Raw genomic sequence first — 27,567 nt, forward strand, 5'->3', positions numbered from 1 at the left:
ATTAGATTTTAGATTTATTTTAGACAATGTGTCTCCCATTGTCTTTGATTTTGTTTAATTAAAAAAGCATGTTTCTAATCTGAAAATATAAAAATCCACCAAAAAAGTCAGCACTTAGCATACATATAGATCTGTGTGGAGTTGAGACTGCACATTAAGCTTTTTGTAAATGGCACTGACTGTGCATTATATATGGACTGCACACCACTTCTACAGAGCAGCCTTTGCATGACTGCTTTCTATGCTTTTGCACAGCTCAGCATAGAGTTTTCCATCTTCTAGTCTGTTAAGCATCAGAATAAACTCTTACACTTAAAACATCCAATTCGTAAACCTGTAAAGTGTAAAAGCGTCACCAACTGTTTGAGTCTTTGAAAGTTTACAATCTAAAAATGTCAGGCTTGGCATCTGTATGTTTTTATTTGATAATTCTTTGTTCATTGCGTGTAAATAAAGGGTTTCATTGTTGGGAGAAAGTTGGATCTATGGAAAACTGTGTTGCCCACTTGGAGATCCTACAGTATGTGTTGAACTCTCCTGCCAGAACATGAACAGTTCAGTTTACAGATATGTTCATTTCTTTACACGTGCCACGGCTAATTTTTGAGACTTTCTTGATATTTGGGAGATTTATTAATTCACATAGATTGGCTGCCACGTTCCTATTAAGAAGTTAAATTTGGGAGGAGGTTTGGCTTGGCCGTTCATTCTGGCTGCCAACAGACTCTCTCCAAGGGTTTCAGTCTGGAACTGCAGGCAGACACACACACTGAAACACAGTGCAGAGCCAGTGAAACGAAACAGCTTTCAGTGTGCGTGTCAGTGCAAGTAGCCTCGTGTGCTGTGGCTTCTTTTTGTGGATTAAGTAATATATGAAAACACCAAGATTTCTGCTAGCTGTCAGTGATTTGTTTTTAGTTATTTTGTATCTTCATCTAAACGCTACAAGAGAAATTTGATTTTGTGCTGCACAGTCACTGAGTTTACATAATACTGAAAACCTGTTGGCAATGATGCCTAAAATGAGAAGGTCTGGGTGTTGTCTTTGGAAGCTTCTATGTAAATGTCAATCTACACCAAATGCTTAAAGTATTTTGATGTGTGTGAACTTCCCTAAGAAAATTGAAATGAAACATTTTTTATTTTTATTACTATTATTATTATTTCACTGAGTGTTCAGTTGGTCCCTGTAGGTTTGAAGGCCACAGGTTGCCTTTGTTCAAGTTTGACTGAAGAGATTTTATTAGTGTGCCTGTAGGAACACTGAAACACACTGTTCAAAAATATGTCACATTGTCCTACTGCAAAGCTGCAACCTGTCAGCTTGCATGCAGGGTTGTGCGGATCAGAACAGAGCATCACATGTGATAGGCCTAAAGGTCTGATATGTGATCAGACCTTCAGGCCTAACTCTGCCAGATGATTCTACACTGGAGAGAAATGCCGTTGTGGCCCTTACTTTGAGCAGAGTGTCACTGTCTGGTCGAAAGAAGAAAAAAAGTCTTTCTTAGAGTTGAGTGCACATTTTTCCTTCATAACCTTTTATTACACTCAAATTAACTGTGAAATATTGAACTAATTAGACTGTTATAGTTTCAGGACCATGGACAGAGCATGTGGGTTTCATTGTGATGCCATGAGTTGTGCTGTAGCACATAACAGGTTTCTACTGGTGGACCTACACATATTCAGCTGCATGCAGTATGTTAGATCACACACACACACACACACTGTTAACACCACCAGTCGCAGAGTGTAGAAATAAACTTTTGTCAATCAGGCATGTACATTTTCTTTCTGTTTTTTCCCCTTAAAGGGATTTTAGTTGTCTTAATACAAGACTGCCACAGACTGTACATGGTTTACAGTGAGACGTAGATCGGAGGCTGTTAATTACTGAAGCCTGTTTTCATTATAAGTACTCTGCCTGTCTGTCGCCACCACAGGAAAATATTTAACCTATACACCTATGGCCTACATTTTTATGCTTTTCTAATTATAATTCACAAACTGCGCCTATCCTGTTAGTGCATCAAAAAAACAGCTGAATATCATGTCTTAGTCTCAGGGGTGCCACCAAGAGGGCCAGAGGGGGCACTGGCCACCCCCCCCTCAGTGCCTCCCCACCGACAAGACTGTCCTATGTTGGAAATAATTCAAATAAATGTGAGCACAAGAGTGTGGAAGGCACCGAGTTCGAACTTGATATTTATTCCTGCTTAAAACAGATTATTATGGATTTCAAATTTTATTTGGTTCTCACATCTACCTATTTTCAGTGATATCAACTAGCAGGGAATTATTTAGACATAATTCTTTTCTCTCTTTCTTTTTTGACATATTTTTCAAGTAACATATTTGACAACAGCATAATAAAACAAGAAATTCTGTTTTGGTTCTGTTGCTGTGCCACTCCAATATTTTTAGTAGTCCCCATATGGCCACCCATATGAAAAAATTCTGGAGGCGCCACTGTTTACTCTGTGACCTTGCGCAAAATTGCATAGCTGTTGGCAGGTTGGACATGTCATATTGAAATGAACTGACTGCACCTGTGTTTAAAAAACAGCACAACATTTGTAAATCACCTGTAAAACTAACCACACCCATCCATCAGCATGATTGTACCCACATGCTAATTTGCCCTGTTTAGTAAATCCAGCCAAAAGATTTCTCCATATATATATGACCATATGAACATTAACATCGTGTATGACGTCTATACAAATGTGTGTAAAAGTTTTACACCGGCCCCAGTGCATGATAATGTGATATAATAGGAGCTTACATATCATCATCAGTATCACCAAATCTGACTCATTATTGATGTGAGTACACACAGTACACCAAATCTACAAACCCACACATCCAGGCAGTGGGATGACAGTGCCCGAGAGATTAAATCCATAGGGAAGGCTGAATTACAGCCAGCGCTCATTCCCATCAATACTGTTGAGTCAGAGGAAAGCTTGAAGTTTGATCTTCCTTCGTGATATACATTATCTTCTGTTTTGTTAGCACTGCTCCACTGACACCTTGTTTATGTTGAAAGAAATGCCAGGTTGAGTGGTGTTGACATTGTCAATCCCCGCTCTCTCATAAAAAATCTGCTGTTATTTGCTTTGCTCTGCACACTGCGTCTGATAATGTGTCTTATTTGTCGATGGTGTTTTAGTACAAACATTGTTTCAAACATGCAAATAGTCTGTTCAGCCTAATAGTAAACTATGTTTACTTCTTGTATGCATCATTTGAACTAGGAATTTTTCCCTTCGGCATCCATTGCCTTTTTCATTGCCACCTCTTCCCTGCCAGCATGTTCTCCCTCGCCAGTAACAAAACTAGGCCAGCCGAAGAGAGTAGGCACAGAGCAGTTTGCCGGTGTAGTTGAAATGAGAGATAAAGGCTGAAGTCAAACAGGCGGTGGCAAGGCAGAGCATCGTCGCTTGTTTCCCAAGTTGCATCCGAAAGCTGTCGAGGCGTTCGCTTCCTGCCATGTTTAGCGTTGTGACAGAGCATTTGTAACACCTCCGCCCATGGCTTCCACAACTCTGTCACGTCAGATGAAATCAACTTTCAGAGAGGAGAGAGGTAAAAGAAGAGGTGGTGGAGGAGGGAAAGGGAGGAGGCACATAGAGGAGCTGGAGCAAGATATTTTTCTGCTTAGCGAGGAGATGCTGGCGATGAAAACACTGCACCCCAGTTTCACTATGTATTATTATTGTTGTCAGTCACAAGCAAAAAAAATAAATAAAAAAATCTTACTTGTGCCCTGTGTGTGTGTGGACGTGGAGGGAAGTGCAGAATACCTGAACAGGAATCCAAGGGTGAGAATAAACAGGAAAAGCACACTGCCAAGTGAAACAGTGGTTGTGCGTTAAGTGCCTGGGAATTAAACAACCACGGTGTTTATAGATACTGTCCTGAATGAAAATAGCAGACCGCTGAGGTGTGTTACAAAAGTTTGCTGTCCGTGTGCTGGAAATGCACAGTTGTTTTTGAAACAGGTAACCAGCGAAAACAGAGGAAAAGGACTTTGTTAGCCCATATTGCTCAAAAGGAGAAAAAGCCCCCAACTAGAATGCCTTGCAGTCTGTTCCCACAAAGACCACAGAAATTTGTCTTCATCCTGGCTTCTTTGGAGACTGGCCAAAGAAAAATAAGGAAGTATAGAGTCTGTGGTCTGAAGTAGAACATTGATTCTGTAAATCTACGTGTCCCCATGATGAGCAAGAGGATTTCAGCATTGAAGCATGCCTATATTTAATAATTTTGTAGTATTTATCAAAATAAATCTCACCTGTTCATCTCACCATCCGTCTTATTCTACACAGACAGCCTCATTTACACATAGAACACCACAGATGGTAATATATGGTCAGTAGCTGAGACCTGAAGATCACCACTGTATTGGGATTTCATTCTAGTGACAGTCAAGTCATAGATCCCGGGCACACAATCTCTCAAGTGTAGTCCATAAAATACAAATGAGTTTTTTAATTGCCGCAAATAAGCATAGCAAAATATTCATGTGTGACTTAACTCGATAGAACAATACAATGAACCTTTATTAGAATGTGAAAGTCATTTAAAGATCCTCTTGATCTTTTACTTGTAGCTACAGGTGTTCAGTTATGCAGTTAATCGAGGGCTTATTTTGTTTGGAGGGAAAGGATTTGGGGCATTCTGTGCTACCTGTGATTACACCTGTGCACCACCAGGGTTTGTTGGTGTACACACACTGTGACGCACAGGAGAAATGTATAAATCAAAGCCCATGCTAGAAGTAATTGCGCACATGAATTATATGTGAGGTTCGAGGCTGTCATTCAAATACGTTTGATTTCATTCATTAATGACCCTCTCTGTGGCTGTACCTGGTAATTTATGAGTCACTTCCAAATGCACACGTGTGGTGCTTTGGGTAAAATGCCATATTGTGCATGTAGGAATCCAACTTCTTAAGATCAGCGTATGTGTTTCTAACCCAAGTAAAGAAATATTCCTCTGGCACAAATATTTCCTCAGCATCTTCTTTAATGGGCATCCTCAGAATTTAAAAATATACGTTGAAATCTGTCTGTGGTTGCACAAATGCAGTTTTGATTGCATACATCGCTGTAGAATTTCATAAATAGTCAAGCACCAAAATAGGGCATGGGAGCCTGCAGTCAGCACTGTTCTTTCATATTACAACCCCAGTCTACAAAAACCTGCTTCTAACACCTTTACAAACAAGGAACGGTAGAGCTAGGGGAGATTACGTTATTCTATGTCCCAGATCAGATTGTACACTGTAAGAATTTAGCAGTTATTGTATTTATTAAGAGCTAAAGAAACGGACTAAAAGCTGATGGTGACAGATTCCCAGGACAGTTAGTGAAAATCTGAATGGTGTTTGTTACACAATTCCCCCAGAGTTAGGGATTATATTAAAACACATGCACACAGACACACACACGTACTAAATAAATACACATACTTTGACTTTGTTCTAGCATCTGTCAGACAGTAGACTTGTCTGAAGTCTACCAATCAGCTCTAACTTAGTGTGACTCTTCCCCTGTAGGGCTGCCAATCAGAGAAGCAGCTCATTAGCGGAGAAGCTGCTTATACTCCACTTGTGCTAAGTTTAAAAAAGCACCTCAGAAGAAGCAGAAGCAAAACGCCCGTCAATGTTCAGTTTTAACTTTTTGATATTTAAATGAATACGAATATGTTATTTGGACATCAACACCTACAGATGGTAAAGTTTTTTTCAGATTTTTACATTTTTTTAGGCGAGAGATTAGAAAAAAACCCATTAAATTTAACACTCAGACTTTTATGGAGGTCATTCTGGATCATTGATTTGATGGGCAGCGGGGGTTTAAGCCTGAGCTGTTTTGCAAAGGTGTTTTTTTTCTTTTACTTATCCTTCCTTAATCTAGGACTTGACAGCAAATGAGAAACTAATGAGCTGAAGTTAGAAACTGTCACATAAGTTTATGCATAATTGCTAAATTTATTTAACCACTAGAAACATTGCGTTACACCCCAGATGTGTGTTTATGTATTTAACATTTTTAGAATGAAATGCAGGAAATGCCTTGAATATAAAAGCATCAAGTCACATAAAAAAATTTAAAAAAATCTGCCCCTTCTGCTAACCACATGACTTACTCTTCAATCGAATCTACTTCCTTTTTTAGGGACAACATGAACAGTAAATATGTGCGTTTATGAGGAATCTTTTGTTAAAATACAGCAGATTTACATTTTAATGTCCTCTGAGTGTAAACAAAGAGTTTCTCCTCCCTGAAGCCCAAACACTACTTGCAGATATCCCTTTCTCTCAAATATTTCTAAGCCTGTTTTTTGGCTACTTAATGAGCACACCCTGTGTGCAGCGATCACAAGATCAGCCACTGCAGCTAATCCCTCTTCAAAGTGGGTTGCAGCCTGAAACCTGTGTGCTTCTGCAGTGTTTGGTACCAGAAATGTACACAAAAAAATTTAACAGGCCACCCCCCACCCACCCCACCACCCAGCCATACCACCAGTTACAGACACACAAGCACGCATGCAGCGCACCCATATCTCTGTATGGTCTCATTAGTTTGAATCTCTTGGTTTAATTAATCACTAGTAGAGAGCTTAATTCATCTATAATTTCAGCAGAGTGGAGTTGATTAGTGTAGTATTTCCCTCTGGCCCTGTTAAGTTTTTGATTTCCTTTTCTGATTTTTTTTTCTTACCCTGCTACCCTCCACCCACTGCAGCGTCTCTCTCATCTTTTATAATGGCAGCTCATCAGGAGCTCAGAGACAATCAGCTGGCAGAGCACCCTTGACTCCTTTTTGATAGTTGTGATTACAATGGCGGTGGGTGCTTGAAGTTTAGGTCGTGGAATTAAGTGGATACACTCGTGTTTCATTGTTGCTGGCTGCGCGCCGTCACATTTCTCCTTCATTTTTTTATATTTATTTATTTTATGGACTGCTGCCTTTTATCAGCATGACAGGTGATGAGGGAGAAAAGTATGGCAAGTTTTTTAGAGACTTGCTCCTTTTGCATGGGTGCTTCGCTGCTTGTAGTACTGACGAGTTCTTTTAATTTTGTTTTAATGATGTATGATGATGGACAACTACATGTTTTAGTGTTTGATTTGTTATTTATGGGATTTCTGATGGCTGCCTTTTTTATTGTTGACAGTTCACAGCTGTTTTCTATAGCGCTGAAAGAGGAATTTGTCATGATAGGATACTACTGAGACCACATCTACAAAAACAGCCCCATGGCAAAAGTTGAAAGTGCTGACTACAAAGGGGCACGGACATTTTCAGTGGTTACAACTGCTCACACTAATTCGTGATTAAGGATGAAAATGATTTGTCCAGAAATATTAATTCTTAGTCAAGTGTAAGACTTTCTTTCATTTTTGTAAATATCCTAAGCTGTCAAAGATCATAGGAATAGTGCCAAGTCAATTCCACTGTGTGCTTATGTGTGTCACTACTTTTTTCTGCAATGTTCTCTGTGACTTGCCTTCAAAAAGAGCGCGTGTGTGTGTGTGTGTGTGCGTGTGTGTGTGTACGCACTTTGCCTGTCAGTGCGTTTGAGTGTCGTGATCCTGTGAGCCGTGAGAGAGGAAAAGGCCCAAGTTCTTTTTCCCAAGAGTCATCTGCCAATCATTTTCTGAGATTCTGCGGTAAGAAAAAAATGGCGGGAAGGGTAAGAGACTGAGAAAGGAGAATAAAGGGGAAAAAGGAAAAGAAGAAAGTATCCCCGTAGAATGACTAAATAGACCTTCAGTGATCTGACACACAGGCCTGGAGCTGCATCCCAACTACGCTCTGCTCTGCACAGTTAAATATCCGCGCTGGGAATGCTGAGCTTTACCACGCTATTGATTTTAATCATCCTTTTAAAAGCTCAGACTTTTAAGAAATAAATAAAATAGGAGACCCTAAAGGCCTGAGCAAAAAAAGAAAGAAATGAAAAAGAGATCTTGTGAATCCGTAAGATGATGACTGATTGAAATATTTTTGACATCTCGAACATTCTCAGACCACTTTTGCGATAATTATAAGGATCTAAATTTACCTCCTGCTCTGGCCGCTGCTGACCGAGTCACAGAAGTGCTCATTAACGGGAATAGATTCTTGACGTTCTCGTGGCAGTCTGTAGAGCCACTAATGAGGGGTGAAGCTTGATTGAAAAGCCTCCACTAGAAGTGAAATGTGATGGCACTTATAAGACTGTAAGAGCTTTCAGAGCAAAAATCATGTGACGGACAATACGCCGCTCTGCTTATTCTTCAATGGCAGCAAGCCAGACGCAAAGCTATTTCTCCTGACAGCTTTTGTTTTCATCACTGCTCGTGTTTTTGAGCTTTATAAGGAGAAAATCTTTTTTTTTTCAACACTTCCAAAACAGAACCGGGGGGGAAAAAACTCTGGCATGTATCCAAAAGCCAATATTTCGTTTTTGGTCTGAGGGTCAGAGCAGCCATTTTCAGGGGAATCAAATATCAATTAAATGAAAACACTCCAAACCCTGATTTTCTTACAGTCTCTTAACCCAACGTCACGAGGTGTGTCAGTGCAAAACCTCTGTATGCCACTTAATACTCCAAACCTCTTAATAGACTAAAAATAATGCTAACATGTTAATAACTCATATCTATTACATTCTCATAACTTATTTCTATCCATAACCAGCTTGACTTTACAATACCTTACAATTAGAGACACAGGGACTTGCTTAGTCCTTAATGTAAAATAAATCAGAAGCAGCCGAACAGTTAATGAGTCATTTCTCAGAAACTAATAATTACTCATCCAGGACATTATTAACAGTAGGCAACAGCAAAGTGTCAATTAAGGTAAAAGGAGCTACTGAGCAAATACCAATTTTGATGGTTTACTTTACTTGATTGGACATAGAAGCAGTAGCTAATGATGATGTAATCCTAAAGTTAAAAGGAAAGCAACTACAGGGTAAGTAATCAGTAATTGATTAGTAGTTATTGATTTCTGTCACTCAGTGTTTGGATCAGAGTTAATCAGCACTCATTAAATTCATGAAACAGTGTTCTATTAATTCCATTAGAGATTATTATGAACTGCCCAGTGATTTACTAAAATATGTTGGTAGCTTTTGTGTAAACAATCATGATCTGTCAGCCATGAATCAAGAGTTGTGTTAGAAATACTGACAAAAACCTTGTTAAAGCCTCATAAATTAGTAGGTACAGGCAAGGAGCAGCTCGTTACAACTATCAGAATCAGAATACTTTATTGATCCCTATAGGGGAAATTATTTTGGTTACAGTGCTCCAGTATAAACATTAACAAAGACAGACAATACACTAAGTAAGAAATAGACACAATATATACAATATATACATGGCTTATATACATATAAGTCACTTATTGATAAATAGGTGAATAAGAAGAAGAGCATGTGCAAAAAGGGTGTAGCTATTGCAGTAAACAGTGTGTTAAGTGGATGAGTTGTAGAGGGAGATGGCCACAGGCAGGAATGACTTCCTGTGTCGTTCATTGGTGCTTTTGGTGCTCTCAGTCTCTCACTGAGCGTGCTCCTGTGACTGACCAGCATGTCATGGAGTGGGTGGGAGGTATTATCCAACATTGTCTTCAAGTCAACTGACTTATTCTCAGTAACTCTTTAATAAATTAGTATATAAATATATACCACTATGTTATGGTATGTATATGTTATGCTTAAATATTTCCTTGCACAAATACGGTGAAACAGTAAACACACATTTTCAAAACAGAGATCAAAAAGGTTATCCTAACATACACATCTGTGTCTGTACAAAATTTTCCAAAGGTCATTGACTCAAATGTCACCAGAGGAAAACATGGGCTGCTCCAAATTCATAATCTAGTAACCATAAATGTATGTTTGTAGTGGTCTGTCGATGTGGACATATTTTTACTGGATAAGTGAAAGAAAATAAATAGTGATGCTGGATGCAAAAGTCAGAGATCGGCCTATAGCCATTAGGCATCCATCATCATATGAAGGTCACAACTGTCTACAGTGTCGTGGCCTTTCATTTAGGAGTTGTGGAAATATTTTATGCTGGACTAAAGTGGTGGAAATCAGCGATAGCATGAATGAACTATAAAGGTAAAATAAATATAGCGATGTAAACACAATAGCCTGGGCATTTTTAATCACATGATAAAATAGTAAAATAGTTATACTCAATGGGAGAAAAAAAGCACACACATGTTGTGGTCAGAAGTTTTCATACCTTGTTATCAGCGTGATTTTGGGCTTTTAATCATTTCTTTGAATTTACGTCAAAGAATGATTGTACAGCAAACATCTTTAATGGCTTTACAAACAGGAATAAGGTGCACAAGTCTGAATTTATTTTTAATTTTCTCTAATGGCTCGAATATGTATATATAAACCCCACTAATGTTTTCTTAAATGTCTTTTAGCAGATTGCACCTTGACCACACATTTTCATAGCCATCAATATGCTTCTAGTATAATTCTGGGTGGCCACTTTTTATTTAAATTCCTTGGTATCTTATCACAATCCACCCTTTTAAACATAGTCCCCAAGTTCTCAACAGGGTTGACGTCAGGAAGGTCATTCCAGAAGCAATCTTACACTTTTCCATTTTTTTAAGTATTGATCAATCCAATGAGTCCTATCAAACAAATCCTATATGTGCCAGCAAAGAGAAACAACCAGTTGTAGTTGATCATGATCATGACTGAGAAGTTCACAAGTTGAATCTTATCACTTTAAAACACATTATAGAACCTTCAGCTCTACTTATGAAAAGATTAACTTGTGAAGTAGCTGTTAAAGATGTATCCTGTGCAATCATCCCACCTTACAAAAGAAAAAAGAATTAATTAAAAGCCCAAAATTATGGTGACATTCATCTCCATGATGAGTGTATGGAAACTTCTGACCACAACTGTGATCGTATCGCTCTGGTAACCTTTTTTCTGCTCCATTTTATTGCTAATAATTGTGCAACCTTGCTGCAAAAAGGGCTTGACCAGGTCATTTTGCAGGTCATACAATCAACCAAGCAACCACACAAAAACACACTTATTAGATGCAGCCACCAAACAGGAGCGTTCCCCCAACACAGGCAAGAGAAGCCAAACAAGCGTAACGCTTCACTTAATTTGATGTTAAAAAAGGGAAATGAAACCATAAATTATCTACATGAAAAAAACTTAAAGGACAGAAGTAAAATATATGAATGAAAGGCATAGAGAATTGTACTGAAAGTGAACAGAAAACAAGAACTACAAGAATTACAATGATATTGTGCAAATAGTACCTCCAGGTTAGTAATTACGCTGTAATTAAGAATTACAGGAGCAATTTAGTGCCAAAGAGTAAAGTGGGAGTAGCGACAAAAACAGTATGCAGCACAGTAAAACTGAGAGAAAAGCAGCAATAACTGAATGACAGGCTAACAAAGCAGCAAAGGAAATCTCTTCCATAAAAGGACCGGCTACGGTTGTCACATTTTTTTCTAAAAATATTAAGTCAACTCTCGTAAAGAGGGTACCTTGAGAGCCCGAAACACTCACACAATCAGTGGCTTGGCAGGGACTGTTCCGAAATTACACAGTGATTATCTCCAGCAGGAAACTTGCTTCAAACAGCAATGTCACCCACCAGCTTCTGTACCTTTAAGCTTCCTCTGAGGGCATATTAACAGAGCAGCAGGGGAGCAGGCGGAGAGCATTGGTCTGAAATGTATTTAAAAGTCTGCAATCTGGATGAGCAAACAAAGCAACAGCATTAAGCTGCAACCCACGCAACACACCTCGACCGGGGACTGAGCAGGAACGCCACAGCAGCAGTGGTGGAGGAAGATCAGAGCTTGCGTGAGGTTTTTATTTCCTGTCGCGGCGCGTCAGTTAATTGAATTGGCCGCACTGTGCACACGAGGCCCTAATGTGAGGATCTACGTCTCTTTAACCTCCTGGTTCTGAGTGGATTTTGCCTAAATGTGCTCTGTTTGTTGTCTAAATTCTGCTACAGTTTATCGTTAAGATGAAAGAATTACTTCATCTTATCACGTCGTAACACATCCTACTAAACTTTCTCCATGGCTGTAAAAGCGCTGTGTACTTTAAAATAATGCACTTAAAGCATACAGTGCAGCGGTGTGTAATCAGTGACTGCTCTTGCCACACAGTGTGATACAATTCGCTGATGCAAAAACTAGATTCCCATGCTTTCCTTTGCCATACCAACAGTAACTGACGTCAGTGGCCTTCTATATAGCTCAAATATTCCTTTGTGTTTTCCACTCATTCGCCTTTGGCAAATTATCTGGAATTAATTTGTAAGGTAGGCTTATTGTTGCAGCCAAGCAGGGTTCGTGTCCACGGGGAGGAAGCCGGGGCAGCTCCCTGTGCTGGGCTTTAGACTCTTAGCTTGGTCAAGGTGACAGTGATCCATGTCTCTCTGGAGGGCCTCTATGTAGGATATGTAGCACTATTATAACACTAAAAATACCAGTAGATTGAGAGATGGCAAGAGAGAAAGAATGGCGACAGGCGATGGAGTAGGGTAGACAGCTTTTGATGTAGCCTCAGCTTCGTGTTGTCAACCCGTGAGGGATTTCACGGCTAGAAGATAAGGGGTGATCATGTCTACAGGTTTCTGGTCCTAATGTGTCGTGAAAAATTCCAAAGTCTTCGTTTTATCTGACAAGACAGTTTGATTGAGAGATGTAGCACTGCAGCAGCCAGCGGATCGATTATACCCTCGTGTATTAGTTCACTGCAGAAATGTCATCTTAATGAAAGAAGAGACGAGAATGACAGTGAAAAATAACCTTCCTCCATTTGCGATTTGGTGCAGGCAGCAATGCAGTCATCCAAAACATTTTTTTAGTAGTTTTTTACTACAAAAGAACCAAATCTACAGCACTATATAGAGTTTTCCCTCCATGAGCCACAGTTTGATATGCCAGGAATAATATGTAATCTATAAAATCTAACCAGCTCCAGACAGAAGTTAAACAGAAAAAGTTTGAAACTTGTTTTTGGTTAAGTTACTTGTGCATTATTAATGCTCCATTACACTTTTATAGACTTGGGAAAAAAGGCTTAGGCTTTGAAATGATGCATACTTTTTTTCTTTTTACATTTCAGCACACAGCCGTTACCACTGGGTCCTCTTTGAAAAGACCTCACAGATATGTAATATGTCTTCTACATATGTGGTTTCCTGCTGGAACAACTGTTGGCTACTCCTGGGGTAACCTCATGTGCACTGGAGACAAACTGTTTTTGCAACATGCAAACTGGCCTTTGCATGTTGCACAACTCCTTAATTTCCTCAAATGCATGTTCACTGTACAGGAAGGAAGTAGTGAACTATACATTCCTGTGCTGCATGAATAAATTTTCTTAATTTGGTATTAAATGTGCCAGAATACAATGCCAATATACTGTAGCGGGCCATTAACCTGTCTCTGTTAAAGGTACACCTACAGCCATCAAACACCCCTTGGCTCTTGCTCTCAATGGGTGTACTTACCTCGCTCTCACAAATATAACATCTTTTAAGCAGGAGGTGTTGTCCTGTCCTCCAAACCATATCGCAGTGGCACCCTGTAGGGCCCGCATTGCCATATAAAAGATAATGGAATATAAAATTGTTTTTATATCCTCTGAATGTGCAGAGGCCGCATGCTGAAGGCTTTCCCCGCTATTGTTTTAAGGCTCATGAATCTTCTAAATCGCTGCCAGTGATCACGATGAATGAAACAGGAGAACATTTACACATCGTCTCACCTCATAACCCCTCCACAGTCGACTGGACGGCCCATGCTGTGGTGCTTAAGGTGGCTGAATGGTGCAGCTCACTGCCTTTTGGATCACTATTGGATTTCCCCCAGTGGTGCTACAAAACAGCACATTTCATCTATCGGACCCTTTGAGCTGGTGGTCTTCAGTCAGTGCCTGTGTAGGGTTTCAGCACATGTCATGCTGAGTCTAAGCTCAGTATGCTGGTATATGATGGTTGTATATGATAGTCACATACAGGTTAGAGGTTCATATAGACACATTTTGACACTCTTACTTAGCTAACCGGCGGCTAGCTCCAACTCCAAAAAGTGTCTCAGCAAAAAGAGCAAATAAGCAAGAAGTGTATTGACTATTATTGCTTTGATATATTATTCTAAAACTTGATGATGTATTATTATATTTTCCTTAATTGTTCCAGAGTTTAAGGCCTGCATCTTCCTTGTTTTGCATGATTAATGACCAGTAGCTGCACTGGTTTTGTAAAAGTGTTTATATTAAAATCAGAGCTAACATTATATGCAAAACCGTGCTTTACACACACAATTGGCAGAGTAACCTGTCTCAGCATGTGTAAATGTGGGATTTTAGGGCTCCCTCTGGGTTGTTGACCACAGTCCAGGCTGGACGACCTCCGGCCGACCCTGAGCCATTTGAAAATATGATTGTAATCCTTGTGAGGATTTGACCAGGGTGTCTATTACCACTGTAATCTGTCACACTGGCATCCAATATTCATTCCACGTCCAGGTTAAGCTCCTCTTTCTGTCTGCACCACCCATCACCATGGGAGACAGGGAGAGGGAGAGGAGGGATCCACTGAAGGTGTTGGCATGACTAGAGAGAGCGAGAGAGAGAGAGAGAGCGAGAGAGACTGAAATTGAGAGAGCAATGCTTCAATCAAGCCACTGGGTTGGGGTGAAGAAATCTATTGTGGAACACAAGGTCTCATTAATGCAGCAGGGATAGCTTTAACCCCCAACCCCCACATCCTACACACATGCACTTATACACACACCTGGCTGAGGAGAGAGAGGTACAAACATGGAAGAGAAATAGATTTATATATATATATATATAAGGAAGGGATTATGGATTTCTGCAGTGGGAGGAATTCTACACTGTAGGCAAAAAAAAAAAAGATTTCCACAAACGGTACAAAGTTATTACAGACATTTAACACAGAAATCACAGGAGCTTCTTGATTTATGCAAAACTGATGCCCCACTCTACTTGTTTTATTGTAGATTTATTGCCACATACAGAATGATGGTGCATCTTGTCCATTTCCACATGATCTTTTGCAGAATATGCAGTAGAACAATGTTTAGATTCCTTGAAAAATGGCAGTATAAGCAAACCAGTACTGTTTTTGACTATCCCATTGCTATATAATATCCTGTTTTTTAATACAAACCACAGATGGATGGTGAATGTCCAGAAATGTTTTTAATCATTTTTGGTTTCTTTGATCAAATCTGCAGAGGCTGGAGGGCAGGTCAGTGAAATAAACAGGCGTTCTGGAGATGTGGTATTGATGTGTGCTTAGTGATAAACTGCAGCCACTCATCATCTGTCTTTGTCTCTCCTGTTTGTTACAAGAACCTGTAAGGAAGGATTGCTCTGGTTAGATAGATGTCTGCCATATCTGCCACCATCTATAACATTAAATTACACATGGATATTACCCTGATATGATGCGTGAAGTCTGTGACACAGTATCCACACCAGAGCATGGTTTCAGAGTGGAGTGATTTCATCAGCAAGGTCACTGGAGGTGTACCGCCTAAACTGTAAGATATTCACTGATTAATAACACTGATATGCAGTGGTCACCTGATGAAAAGTCCCACCATCGATTTAACATGCTTTATTTTTTTGTACTACTTCTTATGAAGTAGTACAGGTCCTGCTCTGGTAAGTTCCTCTTAAAAGAGTAAGAAAAAAAAGATCAGACCACATATTAAAATTGATTTATTTCTCTTATATTTAAACACTGATCTCGCTCTGAAATGAAATTTCTTCGAACATGAAACAAAGAACAGGAAGCAAAAGAAAAAGGGGGCGAGTTAGAAAGACGATCGATGGAGTGTGAATTCAATTTGCTATCTGGGTTCCACGTCCAAGACATCTGTCACACAAGCGGATTGGTTTGATTGGTGTGAGCCCATCTATCAAGATGGCTTGTCTGCAGTTAGTAAATTTATATTCCCTCAAGTCCCATCCTCCATCAGTGGTTGCTGTGTGGCCAGGCCAAGGCTGTCAGCCAGCATGGTCATATCTTATTTTAAACCTCAGTAACTTATCTGCTCTTCTCTTCTTTTGTGTATGAATTCGCCCGTCTGCTCATCATGCATCCACGCAGAAGCCTCCGTATCCAACTGTTTGGGTCAAAGATCCCTTTTAAATAAAGGTTAATGCGACCCTTTGTTGTACAGGTGATGAGAAAATGCTAACAGGAGATCATAACAGCATGCTATTTTTTCCACTATAGTACAGCATAGATACACGTGGAGAATTTGCATAAAAGTAAGAATATATTTATTTTTTCTAGGATAATTGGTTTTGTTAAGTTTAATAGGACGTTTTAACTGCAGCTGCTTTAATTCCTGATGATTGTTCACTAAATCGTAGCAGTTACAGAGTCACAATAAAAGATCCAGGATCAGTAATTTGAAGCCAAAATGGTGTCTTGTGTTACTTGTGTGAGTACAACAGGCAAATTGCTTAAACATATCTAAAAGCCTTTGTAAACAAATAGGCAAACGCTTCCCTGTGACCTAAACACTACAAATAATGCTGGTCTGTTGAGTGCAGCTGAATGAGATGAGTCTAATTCATTACCCACTGTGTTGCAGCACTGCTGATTTTTATTCCTCTAGCCGGTTGGTTAAATTAGCCTGAACAGTTTGACTATAATGGGGACAACACCAAAGGAATTTAGAGCAGCTTCCTGATATTATCCACCCACAACCACATACTTGCTGGTATATGAACGCCCACCTGCAAACACAAACACACACACACATGCACACGACTGCTCTCTCACACTATATCACTGCATCACAGTGCTAATAATCCAGTGTGTTTTGGGTGGGTTGACTGCATCTCTATTAGTGCCAATTTGGCATGACCTTTCCGCTCTCGCTATCTCAGCGCTGGCTTTGTAATCTGCGCTGGCTGCCCCCCATCTTGGCCACTTATCATCACACTGGGATTAATAGAAACATCTTTTGTAATTACAAAAATGCTGCTGTTGTCGTGCCGGGTCCTGTCAGATGGTTAAACATGTGCCAAACCATTAATTCACTAGTACAGGCCTTAGCACTACCCCACAGTAAAACAGAGAAATCTAGTATTGATCTTCATAAAGGCGTATACTCAGCATTTTATCTCCTTGCTCTTCTCCGGCAGACCAGTGCGGTTATTGATCTTCATAAAGGCAGTATTTTGTCGTTAGGCGAGAAGCGGAGGAGACAGTAATGAAAGGTTTTTAACCTGCGTGTTCAGGGGATCGCAGGACCACTGGTCAGGGCTGCAAGGTGCTACATGCAGCAGATTTTCAGCTGCACGGCCACAGGGATCGATAGGGATACATCTTTGTCTGATTACTGAGATGTACCAGCACTTTGTGTGAGTAGCCTGTGTGTGTGTGTGTGTGTGTGTGTGTGTGTGTGTGTGTGTGTGTGTGTCTTTGGGTGTTACAGTAATAGCTGATCATTGGATCAGCATTATTTAGACTTAAAGGAATAAATAGGTTGACCTCAGAGATGATACAGTTGCTCCCACAGAGACATCCTAAGACTATTTACTTCAGCCACTGGCCTAAGCAAGTAGGTCACAGATGTGACCCCAAAACAACTGCATTTCAACTTTGTACAGCATGGTATACTATAAGCTGATGGGCATTCATGAGAAATTTGCTTCTTCAGATGTATTAAAGCCAAATCCTGCTCTAGCCATTTTGGTACACTAGGGAAGATCAACTGGCAGCTTTGGGGCTGAAAAAACACCCCAAAAAACCTCAAACTCCAATGAAAAAATGCCAAAGCTAGAGTTCATTCCTGAGCTGATTCCAGAAATGAACAAATTCACAGCCAACCAGCATTTTTGGTCTCTACAGCTGTTTGATCTCCACTAAAGCTCAGAGTTAACCATCGTTACTGGGTGGTCGCTTTGATCCACGCGATTCATCTAAGCTGACTTAGTCGCTGATTAGTCATGATGGCTTGCTTCATAGTTAATTTTGCTAACAGACCATCCAAGAAGTCTATGCTCAGGTTTCTTCTAGTGTCCAGACCCCCATAGTGTCTGGAGATCCTCCGTGCTCAACAGTTCACCCTCATATCTACATAGATTCAATTCAAATCAATTCATTATTATTTATATGAGCACTTAGAAAAAAGGAGAAAGGATTGGCTATAAGGTAATGTTAATGTGAAAGGTTTAAAAAGTGAGGTAGCGTCGATGAGATTAGGAATCAGTACAAAATTCTGCTGATAATATGTCTTTACTTGAGTAATGTGTTGAATTCGGTTCAGAATGACATTCACGTCTGATGGAGTCTATTTACTACAATGAGCTAATTACAAAACTAAATTTTGCAGGAAGGCAAGTAGATAATGACTCAGTGTAAGAATACATAGTATGATGTCAACAGCAGCATTCATTATAACTAAAAACATAATTTAATAGGAAGTAACATAAATAGTTTAGTTGCTATGTTAGAAAAAAATTGAAAAATCTACAACAATAAATCCAAATTTTCTTCTCTTCCTTCTTGAATCTTATATGAGCTCAGTTTAGGTCTCTCTCAATGAATACACATTCCCAACAAGCCATAAAAACACAACTATTCTGCATGCCAAGTATGTTTTTAGAGACTTCCCTCACCCCCTAATCATGCATAACTGTCACATGTGACTTATTACACATCTGTCTGTGGCTGCACGGTGCACCAGATGCTGCAGTTAATGCCACACCTAACCTTCCACCATAAGACGGTATACTAAAACCCAAGTGGAATTTTCCACTGCCAGCCTGCCTTCCTCCGTCACTGTCTCCTCCTAGCCACCGCTGTCCAGTACTGGGAGAAGCCTGTAGGGGATAGCCCAGACAGGATATTAATGGGTCCCTCCAAAAGTCAGAAGGCCTGACAGAGCCCTGTTTCATTGTCACCTTGCCTTGGAGGACGAGGAAAAACTTGCAAAGCTTATTAGGTGAATAGAGCTGTTTCTCACTCTAACTTACTCGATCTCTGCCTCGCCGCTTCATTAGACTGTCTTACATCAGAGACCCGCTCCTGTCCCTGTTTCCTCACCACATCGCCACACTCACTTCCACACGCACTCACACACACAGGGTGACATCTCCCACCTAATCAAGTAGTGGATTATCTTGTCCTGATAAATTGGAGCTTGTAGCACTTGAAAGGTCCTCTTGGAAGAGTGCCTCCTCCCCCTGACAGCTAGATCGAGCCCCCAGGGAGCAAGGAGAGAGAACATTGCCTGGTAATGATTTGTGGTAAATCGGACAAATGTTTTTGGAGAGACCTCTTTCAAGCAAGGAGCTTGATGAATTTAAAGCATGTGAAGAAACTCTGGAAACCTCAAGAGAAATTTCTGATGTGAAAATTATACGTTATGTGTGGATATTTTTTTTTGAATGAAGTTGATAAAAGTGATTCAACTGCCCACAAGATTTTGATGAATCTTTTAAAGAAAATGAAGAATAAAGTCAGACAAATATGAAGGCCAAAAGAAACTGAAAATAAAGTCACTTTTTTTGGAGATATTTCTTTTGTCATTTAACTTTCTTATCTTTACAAAAACTCTTATATGTTAAAAACAGAAAAAGATCATTTTCCCCCATATCACTACAAACTGAAGAATCATTTTTCATGACCCAGCTTATCATTAGCTTATCCAGGCATGGCTGTCATATATAAGCAGGGGTTAAAGTGGGATTTGGCAAGGAGAATCCTAAGATCTGCTATAGCCATGTGGTGGTGCAGCACAGGGAAAAGAATCACATAGAAAATAAAAAATCCAAATTTGCATAGTGAACTCCAAGTAGATTTGTTTTCTTTGCATACAGGATGTGATCAGCTGACCTTGGATGCTGCTGCTCTAAAGTCTCCTGCTTCTTGTAGATTTAATTGAATTAACTGACATATATAAGCAGCCAAATCAGATTAAACTTAAATGTCTGCTGCTTTCAATATAACCTAACATTGACCATGAACACCACAGCCTGCTCTGCACCAGTCCAACCCAGCATTGTAAACCTTACACAATACTGCAAACTAATTAATTTAGCCTCCATCAAGGAGTACTAAAGGACCCTGTATTTTGATGCAGTCTTTGAGTAATACAAAATTATTGTTCTTCAATTTATTTTTGAAGTTGATGTTTAAGTTGTCAGAATGTGAAAAAATATAACTTCTGCAAAACATCATAGATGCTGTCTGACTTAAAATGTCACTGTGCTGTTTTTATCTTTGAAAATAATCTCTTCTTCCTCTCCTGTCCTCTCTTGCTGACGTCTTTCTCCATCTCTTAGACTAAACTGATCACACATTATTGTTTTGTTTTCTCCCTGGGAAATACAGTGTTTGCAGACACACTGTGGTCCAGACTGCACAGAAACACTTTGTGTTTAGAAGTATTTGTTGAGTTGTTTGAAAAATTTATAGTTACCTGCCAATATAAATGTTTCTCAGATATACTTGCTGATCTAGTGTTAGCCAAAGCCCTCAGCTAAATGACAAAGTTCCACAAGTACAACTTTATTGACATGAAACCATGAAATCATGAAATCACAGTGACAAAAAAACCCAAAAAACATGGGATGTCATACTTAGTACTATGCAAGTATCTCCATGACACCAACTGGAAACAATGCCAGACAGCTGCACCCAAAAAATGAACTCTCTTTACAGTATTATGTATTAAGCTAAGTTAGCTAGCTTAATGAAATTTTGTTACCAATTAATCAAAGGTGCTGTTCTGGATAATTCTGGTCCACATTAACCAACCCAGTATCACAACATACTGTGTACAGATGTGTATAGACACGCCAGTCCACCGTGTTCATTTCACTTGTCCATTTGCCTGTCCAAAATTTGAAATGTACACCCATGTAGAAGTTGCATTACCGGCAGAAGGAGATAATATATTTAAAGCCAAGAAGTTGAAGAGCAGAAAACGTATGAAGTACATTGCAGGGTCCTTAATTGCTGGAAACTATTAAGCTAGGCAGGCTAGGTATATGTATATACATGTAATGTCTGTTTAAATGCTTTCCTGTGATTATTTTCATGTGTGCTTGAAATACAATATTTCCCTCTGCTGTTACTGCACCTTACTGCAACTTCTGCAAGCGGGAGATTTCACGTTTTGTAGAGGCAAAGCGTGATGGACACAGTGGACCAGCGCGCCTATTATACACTTTGCATGATATTGGGTTGCTTTAACCCCTGATAAGCATGCTTCAGGAACTTAAATCCTTATTTGAGGAAAATAGTCTAGAATCCTTGCTATAGTTTTTGAGATGTGTTTTTTTTAATGTTTAAATATTTGCGTGGGAACAATGGCCATAGTAAGTGTTCAGTGAGAAAAATAGTAGTTACTTGATGCACCTAATTATTTACACAAGCTTCACAATTTGGTTTTTCCAAGTGATCAAATTTTAGTGGCCACCTCTTTGCTGCACCTGGCAATAGGTTGTTGGCAGATTCTTAAATGATAAATGTGCAACACAAATCAATGTGTCTTTGACTACTTCTAATTGTATGCCCACTACTGAGACAACCTCACTCTTTTCCTGCTTGCCTTTCATGCATAGCTCATGTCTTCAAAAATCGCCAAATATCATGGTGTTGCATGACATTTACAATTCAACTATTATATAAAGTTTTCTGAATAATCAACTCTGACAATGGCCTGATTTGTTCTTGTGAGCAACATTTTTATTGCTTTCTCTTCTGCTCTTTGTTTCCTCTGTTCCCCCTATGTAGGAAAACCCTTACATGTGTAACAATGAATGTGACGCCACCACTGAGGAGCTCGCCCACCCCCCAGGGCTGATGTTCGACACTGAGGGCCGCAACCCCACAACCTTCTGGCAGTCCACCTCCTGGAAGAAGTACCCAAAACCCCTACTGGTCAACATCACTCTATCTTGGAACAAAACCATTGAGCTGACTGAAGACATTGTCCTCACCTTTGAGTCAGGCCGACCCGAACAGATGGTCCTAGAAAAATCACTAGATTATGGACGAACCTGGCAGCCCTACCAGTTCTACGCCACTGACTGCTTGGACGCCTTCACCATGGAGCCCAAGACGGTGCAAGACCTAACTCAGCATACCCTGCTGGACATTATCTGCACCGAGGACTACTCACGAGGGTACGTGTGGAAGAACGACAAAACTGTACGCTTTGAGATCAAGGACCGATTTGCACTGTTTGCTGGACCCCAGCTCCACAACATGGCCTCACTTTACGGCCAGCTAGACACAACCAAGAAGCTGAGGGACTTCTTTACCATTACTGATCTGAGAATCCGCCTGCTCCGGCCTGCCACAGGAGCAACGATGGTGGATGAGAACAACTTGTCCAGATACTTCTATGCCATTTCTGACATCAAAGTTCAGGGCAGGTAAGACATAAATTAATCTGTACAAATACTGTTTGATGGACTCAGGGCTGGATTACCACAAAGGAAAAGAGGGTTACAACCCATGAGCCCCAGACTGCAAGGGACTTTAAAAAAGCTAGGTCCAGTGTTTGTCTTAACTTTCATAAGCGAGTCAGTTCAAATTTCCATATAGATTGGCAGTGAATCAGTTATCGGCCAGTAGGGGTGTAACAAAAAAGGTGCCCATATAGGTTAATCTAACAATGAGTTGACTCATTCTTTGTAAGGATCCTTTTAGAATTGACAGTTTCATTTTTTTCTATATTTTCTATATTCATTATTACAACTACAGTGCAGCTGCCAAGAAGTGAAGAAAATGTGTTGACTGTTGTCCATTCTTTCCAATTAGGCTGTGGATCTATAATGTTGTGCAGAGTTCACCAGTTGTCAGCATGTCTTAATTAACCAAGCAGCTTACAGTTTGCTGAAGCACTCTACTTTAGACAAGAATTCACTCAGCTGTCTTTTAGCCCACGGAGCACATCAGATGTAGCATTTCAGCCATCAGGTCACTGTACACTGTAATTAGTGTTTGATTTACAAAGTCTCTGGAGGGTCATATAACATCAAAACAAGACTCCGCTGTAGTGTTAGCGCAAAGGTTAACGAAAGCTTCCCCCGCTTCGTGACGCTATACTACAAGAGTCAGTGAGGCGTCGACTTAAGTGGATCTGTTTTACACCGTGTAGTTTTTCAATTTAACAGACGTGAATGTGGTCGTGTGGGTGGAGGAATGAAGATTTAATTACTCATGTTTTGCTCTTCACATGTGAGAGACTCAGCTGTACAGAAGCACAGTGTGCAGAACGTCACAACAATTCGAGGAAATATGTGGAAGTGTTGAAGTCGGGCTGGCAGACGGTGGCACACAGCAGTGCGTGTGTTGCAGCTTTTCTCAGCCTCAAGACAGACTTGGAAAGAAGACTAGAAATATAAACATCAGCAGCGTCCTGTTCAGTCTCATCAAATAATTGTTTGAGCCAGTGTAGTTGTTGGGGAAAAGTTTTGAATATGAGCATTAACACTGGATAGGAATTTACAGATGACCTCATTCTCATACTCATGGCAATGCATGTTTGTGTGGCTCTCATAGTATTCACGTTAATATTGTCAAATCCCGTATGATTCTCTAATTTGTTGATTTGCTTAATATGCTATTGAAATTGCCTACAAATATACTACGGATCGCTCTAATGCACAGTAAACGGGCAGGTACCCTTCAGCACAAAGGCTATGATAATGAATGCTTTTCTCAGAAATTGAATTTTTGACTTTTCTCGTGATTGAGAAGGTCATTCAGCGAAAATAACTGGAGGGAATTTACTAACACAAAAGAGTTGGACGTGGCATCCATTTAACACACGGTGAAATGAAGAGGGCTGTCATAAGAGCAGATTATTTATTCTATCTGACTAATCATGACCGAACTCATACATCCCTGTGGGGCTGTATATTTGAGCAATGGCATTGCGGCACAGTCGGGCCGTGGTCGTTTTACCAGCCTGCTGCTTTTAGAGTGACGCTCGCCTGAGAAATATTCCCCACTGTTTACCAAAGGTAACACACAGTTCAGCCATAATGAGATACACTCTACACAGAGAGGCTTCACTCTGCTTCCCCCCCCCCCATGGCGAATCACTGCTCAGCTCCTTTCTCCATGCGTCGTATACTAGACATAAGCTCCTTAACCCCCAGAATACAGTTCTGTGAGACGCGCCAGGAAAGTTTTCGCTGGGGCAGTGAGGTTGAATCTGGCATATTTTACTGTGCTGGACTGAGCTACCATCCGCCTGGATCAGAAGCAGGAGTGGGTGTGGAGGAAAATACAGTAGGAGAGTTTGCAGATTTTCTGCCCTTGCCACAACAGTGCGAGAAACAAAGAAAGGAACCTAAGCTCTTTGCCAAAGTAGGTCAACCTAAAAATGAGAGAAGAAACGCAGTTTTGCAGAAGTAGTCCTCTTTGCATCTTTAACATATAGCTAAAGTTGGTACAGGGAAGCCAGGAGTGTCATGCATGACCATTCTATTATAGCTGATTACAGGAAAGAAGCAGACCAAAGGCACAAGGGACAGAAAAATCAATGCTGAGAATTTCAAATCAAACCAAGCATGAAGCTGTGAGATGGATGTGAACAATGCATTTTGGCTGGTGACTTAAATGAATTTGACACCCTCACTGTTTCACTGTATCAGCTAAGCTAAATGGATGTATGCAGAGAGACACTGTGGTGGGTTGGGGGGGATTTTCTAATTATCTACTGTATGACTTTGGAGTAATTGCTCAAACACCCTGCCCCCCTCCTTTTTTTTTTTTACATGCTTTACAGTAACTACAGCCGTAGCCAGAGAGACAGTTTCACCAACTGTCTCCCTCTCTTCACTCGATCTTCCCTTCCTTTTCCTTCCACCTGCCTCTGATCAATATAGTGTAATGAAAGCTGGAGAAGATTCAGGCTACTAAAAGATCTCTTTCTGGCTATCGGTTTCTCTGTTTCAGGCCTGTATACGTCAAACAGTTTTATATATATTTGTGTGTGTTTGTGTGTGTGTGCCAATCACATACCCACAAAACCGCTTCCCACTATCAAACCAAGAAAAATACAGCTAATAGGAAGAACTGTAGGTGGGATTTCTGGCACTTCTCTTTTTAATCACCGTCACGGTTTTTAATTGCCAAAATCTACCAGGACAATCCTTTTAGGCCAGAGATTTAAATAACCTCCCAATCTGGCAACAGATTGTTACAAACCTTTTTCCCACTGTCAGTGCATAAAATATAATTTAAAAACCATCATGAACTACATTCCAACCTGTTTCCACCCTGCTCGTGTTAAGCAAATGATCTGATAAGTGAAGAGAAAGTTTGTTTTAACAATTTAACCCTCTGCCTGGAAGTTGTGATTCAATTTCCAGAGCATACATGTGCAGAGCTGTATTATCGTGGATGGTCAGAAACAGCTTCACAGTTAAGGTGACTGCAGGGTAGACAGGAAATTTACTTCAAGAGGCGAATCGGTTATTAGATGCAACAACCTGTTTTTTGGTCTAGTTTCCCGTCATAGTTATGGAAAGAAAGACCTGTTCAGTGACTGTGAATCCCCATGCTGATGATAAAACAACATCTCAGGATATTGCCTCGGATGACTCCCTGGATCTGTAATGCTCGAACTACAGTAAAATGTCACTATTTCAAAACCTTGGAAATATCATGGATTATTGGATTTTTTACATTTTTTATATATATTTGTTTTTACTTTTTAAACCATTTAAAATATGACCCTAAACTATGAATTCCCTAACAATCATTTGCACTATTTGTAGCTTACTGAAAAACTGACGATTTTCATCGACCGCAGAAACCACTCCTGCGAAATGATCTGCTTTAACCTGCTCATAGCTTGTAAAATCACACTAAAAGTGAGGTTTATCTTCTAATTTACACACTGTATAAAAAATTCGGTAAGAGTTTGAGTTGTCACTTAAGAAAGGATCAAGCCAAAAACTAAAGAAATCAGTTTAGACTTGTTGATGCTCACAAAGCAGGACATGGATATACAAATTTATTACAGCTTTTCAAGTGTCACAGTGTCGCCAATGGGACTGAAGTATTATCAAGAATTTTAAAGCGAGTGCCACCTTCGAGATGTGTCTAAAGACCACAGAACAACAAATGAATGGCTTATCCTAGTCTGGAATGGTAGTCTCAAAGATGACAGTCCTAGAAGTCTGCACAGGAATGGACTGCCGGGCTGCAGAGCAAGAAAAACTCCACTTCTGCAGAAGACATGACTTCAGGCCACAGTGAGGTATGCTGAGGGAAGTGCATCCTTTGAACAGATGAGACAAAACTAAAACTCTTTAGCCAGAGATGCTGTTTGGAGAAACAAGGGAGAGGCATACAACCCGAAGAACACCGTCCCGACAGTAAAATACGGTGGTGGGAGTATTATGCTTCAGTGCGCCTGGAACTGGGAATCTTGTCAAGATGGAAGGAATCACCAAAGGAAGAAGGATATGGGAAGATTTTAAAAGTAAACCTCAAGCATTCAGCAACAAAACTGGATCGAGGTCATCCTTAGTCTCCCAACACTACAGCAAACCAAAACACACGTCATTCCTGGTGAAGAACTACCTCCAGAAGACCAGAGTTAACATGACTGACCTGCACAGAGCCCTCACTTGAATCACAATAAAATTCTGTGAAGTGAACTGAGGACCATTTCACGCCTGAAGATCATCAAATCTGAAAGACCTTGAGAGATTCACCTGGGAAGAATTGGGTGGGATTGCTCAGGCGATGGACCAATAATTTTGACAACCAACATTTGGTTTCGGTGTCCAAAATTAAACATTCATCCATCCATCCATTCTCTTTCGCTTATCCTTATCCTTATCCCAGCTGTCTTGGGGCGAGAGGCAGGGTACACCCTGGACAGGTCGCCAGTCTGCCGCAGGGCTAAAACATAGAGACAGACAACCATTCACACTCACATTCACACCTATGGGCAATTTAGAGTAACCAATTACCCTATCCCCACTAACTGCATGTCTTTGGACTGTGGGAGGAAGTCGGAGTAGACCCTTCTCTCTCTTCTCTCTCCAAAATTAAACAGCATTTGGGAAATAGTTAGATTTTACTGCAGTGAGTCATTCAATTTGAATAAATCACTACAACGAGGCAACTGATAACCGTGCGGTACTGCTGATGAACAAACCACGTGACCACATCAAATACAGGCTGCAGTTTGAAATTCACCTGCCGTCTTACACTGTCACCATGTAAAGGTAACAAATAAACAAATAAACAATCAGTGAATGAGTAAATGAAGTGAGTATGCTAATTTACATAGTGCTATTCAAAACAAATACTGCATAAACGAAGTCTACTGAAGATATTTTTGATAAAAATTATTTCTTGTGATGCAATGATCCAACTTTTACCTTCAACACAATATTGATATTATTGTTTTGGGTATCTGCCGACATTAATTACAGATCCAAACTTTGTAAAATAACAGCACATTCTCATTTCAGCTCTGTGTACGA

The 27,567-nt window shown here is 40.1% G+C and overlaps 1 protein-coding gene across 8 annotated transcripts in view; it reads left to right on the top strand.

Moving 5' to 3' along the window:
* Positions 1-27,567, top strand: part of ntng1a (netrin g1a) — a 124,932-nt gene that overhangs the window by 34,600 nt on the left and 62,765 nt on the right. For all 8 annotated transcript variants that reach the window (XM_013265003.3, XM_025910333.1, XM_025910332.1 and 5 more), the window contains exon 3: positions 21,839-22,482. In XM_013265003.3, the coding sequence (XP_013120457.1) occupies positions 21,839-22,482 (644 nt within the window). The remainder of the gene's footprint in view (positions 1-21,838; positions 22,483-27,567) is intronic.

Source organism: Oreochromis niloticus, linkage group LG9, assembly GCF_001858045.2.
Source record: "Oreochromis niloticus isolate F11D_XX linkage group LG9, O_niloticus_UMD_NMBU, whole genome shotgun sequence".
Classification (NCBI taxonomy): Eukaryota; Metazoa; Chordata; class Actinopteri; order Cichliformes; family Cichlidae; genus Oreochromis; species Oreochromis niloticus.